This window comes from Panthera uncia, chromosome A2 (assembly GCF_023721935.1).
Source record: "Panthera uncia isolate 11264 chromosome A2, Puncia_PCG_1.0, whole genome shotgun sequence".
Classification (NCBI taxonomy): domain Eukaryota; kingdom Metazoa; phylum Chordata; class Mammalia; order Carnivora; family Felidae; genus Panthera; species Panthera uncia.
The window spans coordinates 19,139,519-19,153,261 of NC_064816.1; the positions used below are offsets into that span (position 1 = coordinate 19,139,519).

Consider the following 13,743-nt stretch of genomic DNA (forward strand, 5'->3'; position numbering starts at 1 on the left):
GAGTCAGGACTGTGTTCACGTTTTTAACCTTGGCTGAGAGCAGGTGGGCTTCAATTTGCCTCTGGACCCTACCTTGCCTGCCTGAGCAAAGCCCATGCAAAGGGAAGGGGTGAGCCTAAGGTCTATAACCAGCAGCTGTGGTAGTTTTGGAGTTTTTGTTCTCTTGCCCTAAACGTGCGTGTTCATCCACTTGAGGTGTAGCTGTTGGACAAGGTGCCCGATCTTGAGGTCTTTTTGCGAGCCGGTAGTCTAGCAGTTGTGTGGTCTTGTAGTCATGGGGAAGAACAGTGTAATATTGGTGCCAAGGGGCCTCATTCTCACATATCCACGCAGGCTCCCCCTCTTGTTCAGCCTCGCAGCCTTAATGTGGCAGCCCAGGAATGCTCAGTTGGAGACCGAGCTGCCTCAAACTCCCAGGGACACTAGAGGCCAAATGTCGGAATGGAGGGTGAGAGGAAGCTTCTCTGGGCTAATTCTTGAACTTGACCCAATGTTTGTGAATTCTGGTTCTTCCTTTGGTTATTCGTGGCTGATGTGTCAAAGGAACAGGCCTCTGCCCAGTAACTAGAGCTTTTGTGAGGGACACTGAATCCCCAGACCGAAGAATTTTTGCAGTGCTGCAAGGGAACGTGATGGGTTAGGAAGATGCTCTTAACTGGCTTACCTGTTTCTCAGGTGCAAGGTAAGAGAGAGTGCCTCAGCCTCTTGCCCTGCTGCTGAGGTGGAACCACTGGAAGAAAGGTGCTTCTGTGGGGAATGCGGTCACAGGTACCAAGCTTTGGCTTGTTGGCTTGAATGGCTTTGACTAGCACTGCCCAAGCTAGGGGGCAATGTGGAGGCATCCTTGAGCTGGGAGGGACTCTTTAAAGAATTACTAATGCTGTCATCCCTGGTCTCTAGTGAGGTCATAGGGCAAATGAAGCCAGCACCATTGGAGACCAGGGAGGGAAACCAGTCATACAGCAGTTGTCACCATGTCCCAAAAGGCCCATTGTCAGAGCTGAGGGACAGCAGAAGCCCCAGTAAGAGAAATGAACCCCCCAAAGGCCAGGAACTCTAAGTTCTGTGGGCCATGCCACTCTCCTGGCCTGGCCCATTACCCCAGCTGGGGCAAGGCAACACAGGTGACAGCCGGATGTTTTGAGAGAGTTGTGAAGTGGAGGCTGAGGCTCAGTGTATCCTGCATGGAGAATACATGCTTGTCCACAAGGACAATGAAGGAGGTGGCTTTTAGGGACCTTGGAGATTTAAAATGAACAGGATAAGGTGCCTGGACAAGTACTGCTCACTGGGCTAAAGCTGGTACTCATGAGAGAACAACATGTTCACAACAGAAAACCTTAACAAAGGAGGTGTTAAATGTGTTTGTCTGTACTTGATCTGTGGTAACACCTGCAGGGTGTCTAAGCAAGTCTATGGCGGGGGAGGGGGGGGGCAGATGACCACAGCTCCACCATCCTGGGGTAGCTCATAGTGCCAGGAGTGGCCCTTATCTTGTTCAGAGCAAGCGAGGTAGGGGTGACCTGAAGGCACATCACAGGGCTTCCTGCAGATCTTTGAGAAATGCCTGGGTCACACACAGGCCAGAGGTGCCTTGCCCCTTAAGTCCCAAACTTCTTTGGGCTGATCCTTCATAGAGTGGGTGCTCAGAACCCAGAATACTACACCTCCTAGCATTCCCAGATGGAAACCTGGAGAAGACACTTCAACGCTTGACTTGTCCGCTCTTCAGGGATAGGTGTTCTCTGTTCCCAAAAGGAAATACAGAGTTTTAGTAAAGAGCCACGCCTACTCTGTGACCTTCCTCCTCCTCTTCCTTGGACCCTCTTCTCAACCACTTCCTTCCTTTGGCTCTTAAGACACAGCAGGTTCTGTGAACTTCTCTCAGAAAGGCCCTGGCCAGCACTAGTAAGGGTAAGTCAGGTGGTCAAGGCACTGGTTGATTTCAGACTGCCCCAGAGAGAACAATTTAACTGCAGGCATCAAGCACCTCCACCTGGGGGTTCGGGTCCTCTCTGAGGGGTTGCTTTAAAAAAAAAAAAAAAAAAAACCTGAGGCAAAAAAAAAAAAAAAATGTGAAAAAAAGTTTGCCTCCTCATTGGTTTGCTAGTATCGTACAGATTTCTTCCTAAGTGACTCCAATCTTAAGCCCTGGTATAGTAAGAAACAGGGCTGATGTCTCAAGCCTCTCAGGGCGCTTCCCTAAAGGCACGTTGTCAAGTCAACCAGAACTTTGCTTTCCTGCTAGAGGTCCTCATCTCCACCCCAGAGACCCGTAGGCACTCCCAAGAGCTGCTGGCAGAGTTTAGGGACACAGCCAGTGGCTCAGCTGAGTTCCTGACTAGAATATAGCGCTTTTACTACTCGCCTTTTAACCTGCTTTCTTCTGCATCCAGCACCAGCAATCAAGGCTACACCATGGGTCAGGTGTTAGCAACCCATTAAAGCTGAGGCCTCAGCTCTCTAAAGGACCAAGAGCTAGCTACCTGTCTGACACAGGCCCGCGTGTGTGTGTGTGTGTGTGTGTGACAAATTGTATGGTATTCCAAAGCCCGACAGGGCTCTGCCAGCCCCTGGTGAGTTTTAGCCATGTTGTCTTGCTTACTTCACAACCAAATTTGTCCCCTCTTCTCTTGGCAAAGGGAGAAAAAAGTCTCTAGCCATGTGATACCTACATAATAGAAACCAAGAAGCTATTACTTGAGCGAACTCAAAGGAAGAGACAGGTCTGTTTACTGGGAAGGAAAGCAGGGTGAGGTGGGATCAGTGAAAAGGTCAGAGCATGTGGCACTTCCCTGGCAGTAGCGCAGTTTTAACCAACCGCAGGCTGATTTTGGAGGCCCGAGACTGCATCTGCAAACCCAGGCTGCCCAAGCCCCCGCTGCCCCCAAACCACCAAAAGTGAACAACTCCGGTCTGCTATCACTGTCCCTTGAGGAAACTGGTGACAGTCACCCACCCGACTATAGAGGTGGCCAAAACGTTTTCACTCCTTAGCTTTGCCAGCATGTTTCTCCAAAACTCCCCAGGACCCCTAACTTGCCAGTTCCACCAAACATGTACTGCAGAGCTGCCTTCTTGAGTCAGTCTGGGACAGAGAGATGTGCCCACGGTGGACAATGCCCAAGCCTCTCCTCCACCCCACGTGGTTGGTTCTCGGGCACAGACCGTTACTCCCTCTGGAGCACGGCTGCAGACCAGGTTTAGACACTGTGACTAAGCTACTTTTCTCCCCAGAGTGCTTTATTTGGGCAGAATGTGTTCTCACCGCCATCCTGGACTGCCTCTCCCAGAAGGCGTCTTCTCTACTGGCTGGCTAGAGCTGCAGGGAAAGGGACCATCACACTTTGGTAAAGAGAACAGGGAAAGGCCATGAACAAACAAAGACAGACTTGTAGTTTATTTTGTATTTTTTTTTAAATAAATACACTTTACATTAAAGAAAAAAGGCCTTTGATTTGTAATTTCCACATTGGGGAGAAAGGGAAGAAAAAAATTTTTGAAAAACAATCACAAAGAAAAATAGAGGGAGTGAACTTATATCCTAAGTTCCCTCAACTCCACAAAACCAATATCCACAACGACCTTGCTGCCCCCAAACCATGAAGGTGGGTGAACCTGGGAATTTACTCAGCAAACAAGCAGTGCCTTCCTCCCCACCTCGGGCACGAAGGAAAGCAAATTAACCTGACAGCATATGAGGCAACAAAACAGGTTAAAAAATCATATATTATATTTATAATAAAATACTCTTAATCCTTATCAATTTAAGAAACCACGATTTTCCTTTTCATTTAAATACGTATGTAAAAATGCCTCTGTATTGTTCTTTAGACATCATTTTCTTCCATAGAAAATGAAGTGCAGGGACAAGAGACCTGGTGGATATAAGTTCATACCCTCAGTTATAAATGCCTGTTTTTTTTTTCTTTTTAAGTTTTATAAAAAACTATTTCTTGTTCTTTAAGTAAAGAACGTTATACAAAGAAAATATATTGTGAAATAACCCCAGAGACATGTTTTTCCCCCCCCTTGAGGAAAGAGCTGTCCATCCTAGGAGAAGGGGGGAAGCAGAATAGGGCCTAAACCCTGTTGTCTTTTTGTGGTTGTTATTGTTTTAGAAGGACCCTCAGATTCCAGTGAGGCTCTCTAAGCCATATTCCTCTGAATGCAGGGCATGCAGTTCCTTAAAAGACAGCCCTGGGAGATGGGGAAGGGAAGGTGTTCTGAATTCATCTGACTCAGTTTCTCGCCTGTCAAGAATGTCTTCCATATGATGATGGTCCCTCATTCATTCAGAGATAAGATGATGTCATCTTCCAAATCAGAGTTGTCAGAGCTGTCCGCTGAAAGGGAAGACGACAGAGAGACTAGGTTATGCACTAGGCTTACAGGAAGCTTTTAGGAAGGAAACACCTACATACACACATTTATGCTTGAGCAGAGTTAACTGCCAGTTTCCAGAAAGAAGAAAACACAACAATTAACTACTTGGAGCTGGCTCTGGAGAATATACTTGTTGGCAACAGTGGCCACCCTGGGGCCTTTTACTCTCGTGCCCTTCAAAGGGCCTGGATGCAATGCTCTCTGCTTTCCAGAGGTGCTTCCTGCTGGGGGGGGGGGGGGGGGGGGGGGGGGGGGGGGGGGGGTTGGCTAAAGGAACAAGGCAAGCCCTGAAGCTTCTGCATAGCTGCAAAGGGGCAGGGCTGAGGGAGTAATGACTGAGCCCTTTGGCCTCGTGTCCTTCAGGGATGGGTGCACAGGCCTGCCCGATCCCCCTAGGACCACTAAAAAGGGAGGCCAAGCCCAAGCAAGAGTGAGATTTCTCTTAAACTCTCAACAACTCTCTTATCAAAGACCTCATAAAGGTAGAGACTGTCAACCTAGGATTCATTCCTCTGTAAGTTCTGAATATAATCAGCAGGGAACAAGCTCCCAGAAAGGTACAGGCCGGCATGCAGCAACACCAGAGGAGGAGTACCTAGAAACTCTAGGTTGGAGACCAGCAGGGAGTAGCTATGACACCGTGGAATGTGGCACCATGTCTCTGGCACAGGAGGAGCACTCCGCTTGACCATCGGCCTTCTCAGGCAGTGAATAGACCACATTAACACCTCTGGAAGGATCCACTGAGGAATGAAACTAGGCAAAAGAACCTTCAAAATGAGGTAGATACACCATTGTCTGGCTGATCAAGATCGGAGGGAAACATAGTACCTAGGCTCCTAAGGACTCTAGTACTTGCTGAAGGAAGGTGAGGGAAAAGTCTTGGTGCCCCCTTTGATTACAGTTCAGGAAGCCATGAAACCTTTTTAACAAGGTCTCCAAGGAAGTAGACAGATTGTGAGCGGGAGCCTTGCAAATGCCCACAGGCTGTGGGGTTCCCACATAGAGAGGGACACCAATGGTTCCAAAAAATTCCCCATCAGCCTTTCCCAGATACCTGAGAACTCTCAGGAAAGCTGAGGCAAGAACAATGCATGTTCCCAAACCTTCCTTCATTCACTACAATCTCCTTTACGAAGAAAACTGAAGTGGATAAAGTGAAACCAGCAAACAGACGGCTGTGATACAAGAAAGCCCTGAATGTAAACAAGAGGTAACTGGAAAAGTCAGTGCTTCTGGGCCTACAAGGGCACAAGCACGACCCAACTACTGGTGAGGAGCAGGGATGTCAGGGCAGGAAGATCAGAGAACTAACATCTGAGCTGAACCAAACGGCCTTGTCAGCTTCCCTGCTGCAAGAACTCCAGGAGGAAGCGCCAACAGAAAAAGGTAGGGCCTGCTCTCCACAGCCAAGCACAGCACCGTGTCCCAGCCGTGGCAGACCTCCAGGGAGTCCCCTAGTGCTCCTGTGATGTATGATCCAACAATGCCAGACCGCCTGCCTGACACCTGACCGTCAGCTGTGCAGCTGCTAAGAGCTTAACAACTGTGCCTCACATCTAAGGAGTAAAAATGCAGCTGCACAAGGACTGAGACACAATCTTTAAGCAAATCAGGCACAGGGTCTGAGAGAAGCTTCAGGGCCTGGGCGCAGACTCCATTCTTGGTGGTCAGGTGACAGGACATCTTTCTCTAGCTTCCTTAGCCTCTTCTCACCCTCAACTGTTGAAGAGCCCCAACCCCAGACTCTGGTCAGGACCTCTCCTTCTAAAAGGCCCTCTGAGGCAAAGGCAGTCTAGATGTAAAAAATCAGTCCCTGCAGTGTTTAACCTGCTGCCTCTACAACACACAAGCTTTTGGGGAAAGCAGAACTGACTGCAACAGAGAAACACACAAGACTTCAGCATCAAGGTGTTTTCTCTTCCTAAGGCTGGGGCTCTGCATGTGAAACTGATCACTGGCTCTCTATAGGACCTGGGCCTAGCAAAGTTATGGGGTGGCACAGGGCTGCGGTTTTCAATAGTCTCAATGACTTTCATCACATCCTAAAAGGGCTCCTACATGAGCTCAGAACGGTTAAGAGCTAATCTGAGTAGTGTGACACAAAATATCAGCATACCAAGGGTACAGAGAATGCTCCCTCTGCTCTGCTGTAAACTCCGGGAAGGGGCCGGGGGGAGGGGGTTGTTCTCTACAAAACAGACAGCAATGCAGTACATGCTATATCCATGCTGCCTCCATATCACCACTTCAGCTCTGGAGCCCAAGCTGAAATGTCCTCAAGTTGTCGACTATTACAGCATATTCACATCATAAATATTCCCACCAAAATAAAGTAATATTCTCATTGCTAAAAGAATTAAGGTTCACCAGATTACCTCTTGGGCCTGAAGGAATTTCCTAAAGAGTTAATAAAGGAGGCAGTAATTTTACAGGCCAAAAACAAATTTAGTGGCTTTATATTCAAGAATAAAAAAATGAGTGACCATCTCATGTCAGGAGCACCGCTGCCAGCTGCACTCCTGGCCTGTTACTTGTAATTGAAGGAAACACAACTTGTAGCCCATGTGGCACTATTCACAGATGACAAAAAGTTCACTAAAAATTGTCCTTTTACTCCCATCAATACTGTCATGTGTCCATGACCCTTAGTCCCTCTTACCTGGCTCTCTGACCATGGCTAGGGACAAGGCAAGTCCTCCTCCACTGAATCACCTCAACCTCCAATATAGAAAAATGGAAGCTGGTAAAGAGCAGACGAGCAGATAGAGAAGGCATTCCCTCCCAACCCCCACAGAGCCTCCTCAAAATACAACTTCAGCAAGAGGATTTCTGTAACAAAGTCTCCCCTAAGCCAACTGCCTTCCATCTTGAAGGCTAGAAGCACATGTAAGATTTATCCCAAAGAAATTGGATTTGGGTCACTGTGGAATAGAATCTTTTATACATATGTTTAAATATATACCACAACCACCCTCTGCTTACACACACACACGTTCCTCCTACCACCAAACACCAATGATTATAAAAACCAAGCAACTACTATGAAGACGCTTGGCATAAGTTGGGCCTAGGCCAGCACACAGTATTTCCTGTAAATGAATTTCATGTAAATGTTCTGCATCTGTGCTGTTCGAAATGGTAACCACATGTGGCTGCCAAGTACTTCAATTGTGGACATGAATGAGGAAATGAATTTTTAATTTAATTAAAATTTTAATGGCTGCATTTGGTTAGTAGCCACCATATTAGGCATAATACCTGCCATAGTTGTGAGAATGCTGGCCGGGTTAGCTACATGAATATGGCTGGGTATCAGAGAGACTGCTCCCCAGTCAGCCAGGGTAGCACAAGGAAGAACCAGGACCACAGCAAGTACGTCACTGTCAACAGGCAGCCAGATATGTCCTCTTGAAATGGGTAGAGTATAATTGCAGAGCCAGCAAACTCTTAGAACTAACAGCTGGTTTATTTGGGATTCATTAGCATAGTCAGGGGTCAACTTCAGAAACTTGTCCTAAAGAGAAATTAGTAGGAAAATTAGAGGTTGTTCTTGATAACTTTGAGCCGGGGGCAGAGCAGGGGATGAGTGGGCAAAACAGAAGCCAAAAAGAAACATTTGTTGCCTAGCCTCTAAGAAGGCTTAGGCAAAAGCACAGGAAAAGATTCCAACACAAGAGAGCTTTTACTTCTTCGTAACTTTAAAAAGAAGGAGGCACAGCACCCCCATAAGCAGCTGCTGACTCCGGCTCTGCCCCTCAGGAAGAACTACATTCTAAGGCTAATCCTCTAAAGCAGAAATCGACAGACTATGTGGCCCACCGGCCAAACCAAGCCCACCATGCATGTTTGTAAATAAACTTTTACTTCTGAATCAGAGCCACAATCATTAAATTATGTCTTGTGTCTGGCTGCTTTTACACTACAACAGCAGAGCTGAAGAGCTGCAAGAGACACCATATGGCCCACAAAGCATAAAATATTTAACTGTCCAGCCTTTAAGAAAAAGTTTGCCAACCTCTGTTTTACAGATGAGATAACAGCCTTTTAGTTACACAGCCTGGTGAAAGCAGAGGATTGGAGATGCGAAATCGCTTTTCCTCAAGGTGCCAGAGTGGTGAATCTATAGTTATGGGGCACAGAATCCTGGTGTGGCTTGCTGGCTGGGAGGGCGCAGGGAAGGGACCTCTCCCTGGGTACCAAGATTCAGCTTCAGGGTCAGCCCTACACTTACTGTCCCCCAGGATCAGTTCCACTTCCTCGTCCGCATCAGAGTCCTCGTCCTCCCCATCCTCTCCCTCCTCTAGAAGGTTCGCTAGCTCCTCGTCAGAGGGAGAAAAGTCATTGTCCCCATCCTCCCCTGCGTTCTCGTTGTTGTCATCCTCCTCCAACTCCGCCTCCAGCAACTGGTCAGTGTCAAGCTCATCTAGATCATCAGTGTCGTCATCATCTTCATCGTCATCTTCTTCCTCCTGTTCTTCCTCTTCCTGGTAAGAGAGCATGAGGTCCATTAAGAAAACACAGAGGCCTAAGCGCATGTGGGCCACATGGGGAATCTTTCCCTCCTTCTCAAAGGACAGGGGAGGAAACTGTCAGGAGAGAGAGTGGTAATCTAGGTAATCTAATGAAGACTGAGACAGGCCAGACATGTTCCCCAAGATTCTCAAAGCACCTCTCAGATAAGGATTACTGGTCACTCCACAAAGGCATTACTAGTCACACAAGAAAGCACACAACTCACCTCACAGAGGTCTTTGCCAGCAGCATTCTAGGTTCCTAAATAACTAATAACAAAACCCAGGAGGCACTTCTCTCTCTCTTGCGTCAACCAAACCAAGTAAAATCAGTTGGGGCACTGGAACAAAAGCTTCTACTAGAATCTAAAAAGCAATGCTTTAACAAGACAGAGAAAGAACACAGCTGCTGAGTCAGCTCCTAAGCCCTTCAAGTTCTTGCCCTTGCTCTTATAACCAAAGATGTGATCATCTAATTGTCCAACAAAACTGACTTTTACAATACAGAACAGATACCCACATTTTCGGTTATAAGCCACACACACAAAAACACACAAAAAGTATGTTAGAGAAACCATCCTTCCTTTCACATTCTTAAGAGAGCTTTCCAAGGCAGGAAAACTACCAGAAAACTAACAAAATACTTGGTTCTGGGTACCCTGAGCTTTGTAAAGGATACATTCTGGCATCTGCCAGAGTTCAACTTTGCACTAGAATTCAAATTGTGTCCTCTCCTGCTTGAAAGGAAACCAAGACACCTCTGCTTTGATAAGGATGACAGGTGTTCCCAAGTAAATGTAACCAACATTCACTTATCCTTCTGCTCAAACACCAACTGTCAACCTTGCCAGTAGCAAAGAGCTTCTTCTAATTCCTGCAATAAAATATAAAATTCACTTAATACATTGCCCTAATGAAAGCCAAGAAAGAACAAGCCCAACATGCACAGAAAAAAATATGTAGAACACATTTTTAAAAGTGCTGCTACATGGCAATCACTTAAAAACCAAAAATTCTGTGCTCATTTGGCCACTAGAGTTCATCAACTATAATGTAAATTAGGCTCACTCACATTCAGCAGAGTAGCCCTGCTTTACGGACTTTTGATAATTTTGGAACCATCCTTTAGAGACATTTTGACATACTGTTTGACCCAGTGACTTGGACTTTTCAACAATTTCTGGCAGCTATATGGGAAAAACTAATCCCTTTAAATACCCAGTAATCCTAAGGCCTGTACAAACGTGTATATGGTCTAGACCAGAGTTTGTATGCAATTGTGTGTGAAAGCACACGACAGCCTGATAACAGTGTTCCCACAGCCTTGGCCACGTATCACCTCCACAAGGATGGCTAAGTAAGCATTCATCCACTGAAAAAATGCTGAGAGTACTTGGAGGCAGTAAAGACAAGCTCCTCAGCCCCTACAAACACATGAGCTCATACAAATACTGGGAGAAGGCAGAAGGCTCAAAATTCAGGGAAATAATCCAAAGTGCTTACCAAATTACAACTCTTGCCTCTTTTTTCCAGGCATATTTTCATGGCCTTGACCAAAATTAGTTTAATCCATTAATAAAGTACCACAGTTAAAAACAAGTACATTAAAGAAGAGAATATCCAAAGCCCTGTGTTTCTTAAGCCTCTGTGGGACAATATATAAAATTTAAGACGGCATAATTTTTTATTTTTGATTCTAAAATTAATAGTTACTGATATGCATGTTCGGCATTATTTAAAGACTATGGGACAAGGGGCGCCTGGGTGGCTCAGTCAGTTAAGCGGCCGACTTCGGCTCAGGTCATGATCTTGCGGTCCGTGAGTTCAAGCCCCGCGTCGGGCTCTGTGCTGACAGCTCAGAGCCTGGAGCCTGTTTCAGATTCTGTGTCTCCCTCTCTCTGACCCTCCCCCGTTCATGCTCTCTCTCTGTCTCAAAAATAAATAAATGTTGAAAAAAAAAAATTAAAAAAAAAAAAATAATAAAGACTATGGGACAGGCAAAAATGCCCAGGCTTTGGGATCAAACACGCCTGGGTTAGAATCCTGACTTTGCCAATTACATGTTATGTAAACCTAGGCAATTTACATAAATTTTCAATGTCCCATAACTTTTAAAGGTCTACTGTTGAGTGGTTATGTAAAAGGTCACACTGTTCAAACAGGTATCTGTTAGCCAGCAAATTTCAGAAGGCCATTCGCTTTCATTTCTAAAGACATCAAAGCCTAGCTGATCCAAGAGAACTGCGAAAAACCTCCTAAATCAAAAGCAATCCTAGAAAATAACTCACTCAGAGTGTGAGCTCTGAACCATATATAACATTCCAAATTCCTCCAAAAGACTAAAAATCCAACCCTTATTTAATCTTGAAGTAGAAGAAATAGTTTATATATATTCACCCCAGAAGGCCATGAGGTCTCATAGGAGGACCATGAAAGGGCAAGGAGTAGGAAGGGGAGCTGTATCTGCATCTCAAGTAAAACCCATCACTTCATCATTTATACTCTATGATTAATGACCAACGCCGGTTTAATATATGTTGTTACACATGGATATAGCCATAAACTCACTTTCTAAATTTTAAATCTGAAACCCGAATCATGAAACAGCAGCTCACAAGATCTGTCCAAAATACTGTAGAATCTAATTCTGTGGCTGAACTCAATAGAAAGTCCAGGAAATAATTTTAGGAATATTCTCTGCTGGTTTTAAGTACCTGGTTGGTAACATAAGCCCCTCTCCTTCAGTGGAAGCCAGCCTTCCACTCATGCTCCACACAGCGGTCCTCTCTGGATCTCGTTACCACAGTCACTCACTTCCCACCCCACACACCTAAACTTCCCTCACACTTCTCTCACTGGCTTCTCACCTTCTCTGAAGAGGGTAAGCTTGCACAAACCGAACTACTTCTCAATCCACATAGGCTCCACATTACTTCCACCTAAACCCTATTCTAGGTCTCTGGACCCACTGCCACCTGCTCAATCATTAGTCGACTGATACAATACCTGACTTTGGGATGATTTACTCTGCTTCACAGAGCTGTTGCTAGGATTTAAGGGGGAGAAAAACATGTCTGCATGTACGCATAATAATCTCTTTGGAAAGTGCCTGGCATATATGAAGTGTTCAACAATAGTTTGTTTTTCCTATTATAAGGACGGAAACCTATTTCCTATTACAAGAAAAAGGAAGGCCTGAATGGTCAATGGTGGGGCTTCTCTATAGTGACTGACACTAATCCTGGCCTCTGCACTGGGTTCATCTGTACCAGGTCTCTTGCAGATTTCCTAGGCACACAGGTTCCTACAACTTTTATTTCTGTCTTTATATTTCCTAATTCCTAAATCTTGAACTCTCAGACAGCTCTACCCATTCGTACCACAGAAGTTTAAAATCTCTTAATTCTAAAACTGAATTCAAAGCATCTCTAAACCTAGTACCTTTTCCATACTTCTCCCAGTTAGCAGGTGAAAAATCTCATACATCTTTCACTTCTCCCACTCCTATGGCTTCACATCCAGTTGACTATAGTGTTTCCCACAAATCTCAGGTCCCCAGGACTCCCTCCTACCCACTCTCCTTACACTCACCAACCACATTCTCCCTCCTGCTGCCCATCTCTGGTCTCTCCAGCTCTCTATGGTTATCCCATCCCAGATCCAAAACCCCAGGAGCTCCAAAAACACGTCCATGTTCCAGAATTACAACAGAAGCACTATTTACTGAACATTTTTCTAATGCCAACTTCTGTGAATCTCAATTTCTTATTAAAGAGGTGATTTAATTTAATTTAGTCAGTGACTCCTATTCAGATAATGATTCTCAGAATCACCTGGGAAAAAGTTTTCCAAAATACATATTCCAGGCTGACAGAACTAACCTTTATGAATGAAGCTCACACAAGTGGATTTTGGAAAGGTTCCCCAGGAATTGTGAAGTGCACCCCCAATGAAGCACTGCACAAGATGTCCTCTAAAACACCTTCTAGTTCTAAAGTTCTACTTTTTTGTAATAATATACCCTATCCACAGACTCCTAATGACAGAATCAAAAAAGTGATTCCAGGTATTCCAATGACCTTCTCTGCTACATCCAACTGTCTTATACTCTAGGACTTAATGTGATTTTTTAAATTAGTGCAGCATTTGTGTCTAGACCATTCAAAATTCTTCTTGAATACATGTCTCTTTTTCAAGAGAAATAGCTTTTACCAACCTCTTAGAAAACCAAACTTCTGGTCATACTTTAAGAATAGTTCATCTTGGGGCACCAGGGTGGCTCAATTGGTTAAGCGTCCAACTTCAGCTCAGGTCATGATCTCATGGTCCGTCAGTTGTAGCCTCGCATTGGGCTCTGTGCTCACAGCTCAGAGCCTGGAGTCTGCTTCAGATTCTGTGGCTCCCACTCTCTCTGCCCCTCCCCCACTCATGCTCTGTCTCTCTCACTCTCAAAAATGAGTAAATGTTAAAAAAAATTTTTTTTAATATTAATAATAAGAATAGTTAATCTAGGGGCGCCTCGGCTCAGTCGGTTAAACATCCAACTCTTGGCTTCGGCTCAGGTCATGATCTCAATGATTCATGAGTTCAAGCCCCACATCGGGCTCTGTGCTAACAGTGTAGAGCCTGTTTGTGATTCTCTCTCATCTTTCTCTCTGCCCCTACCTCACCCACATTCTCTCTCTCATAAATAAATAAACTGAAAAAAAAATAATAATTAAAAAAAATAAAAACAGTTCACCTAAAAACTAGGATAGTTTGGGGTACCTGGGTGGCTCAGTTAGTTAAAGGCCTGATTCTTGATTTCAGCTCAGGTCATGATCTCACACTTCGTGAGTTTGAG

The 13,743-nt window shown here is 45.3% G+C and overlaps 1 protein-coding gene across 12 annotated transcripts in view; it reads right to left on the reverse strand.

The window, feature by feature from the left end:
* Positions 1 to 1,342: 1,342 nt before the first annotated feature.
* Positions 1,343 to 13,743, reverse strand: part of DCAF1 (DDB1 and CUL4 associated factor 1) — a 91,124-nt gene continuing 78,723 nt past the window's right edge. For 6 of the 12 annotated variants that reach the window (XM_049640552.1, XM_049640553.1, XM_049640551.1 and 3 more), the window contains 2 exons: positions 8,621 to 8,873; positions 3,379 to 4,346 (listed from right to left, as the gene is read on the reverse strand). In XM_049640552.1, coding sequence (XP_049496509.1) covers positions 4,288 to 4,346; positions 8,621 to 8,873 — 312 coding nt within the window. In that variant the 3' untranslated portion in view covers positions 3,379 to 4,287. Of the gene's footprint in view, positions 2,027 to 3,268; positions 3,346 to 3,378; positions 4,347 to 8,620; positions 8,874 to 13,743 lie in introns of those variants that run through there. The other 6 variants (XR_007459855.1, XR_007459856.1, XR_007459854.1 and 3 more) reach the window with 6 other exon arrangements.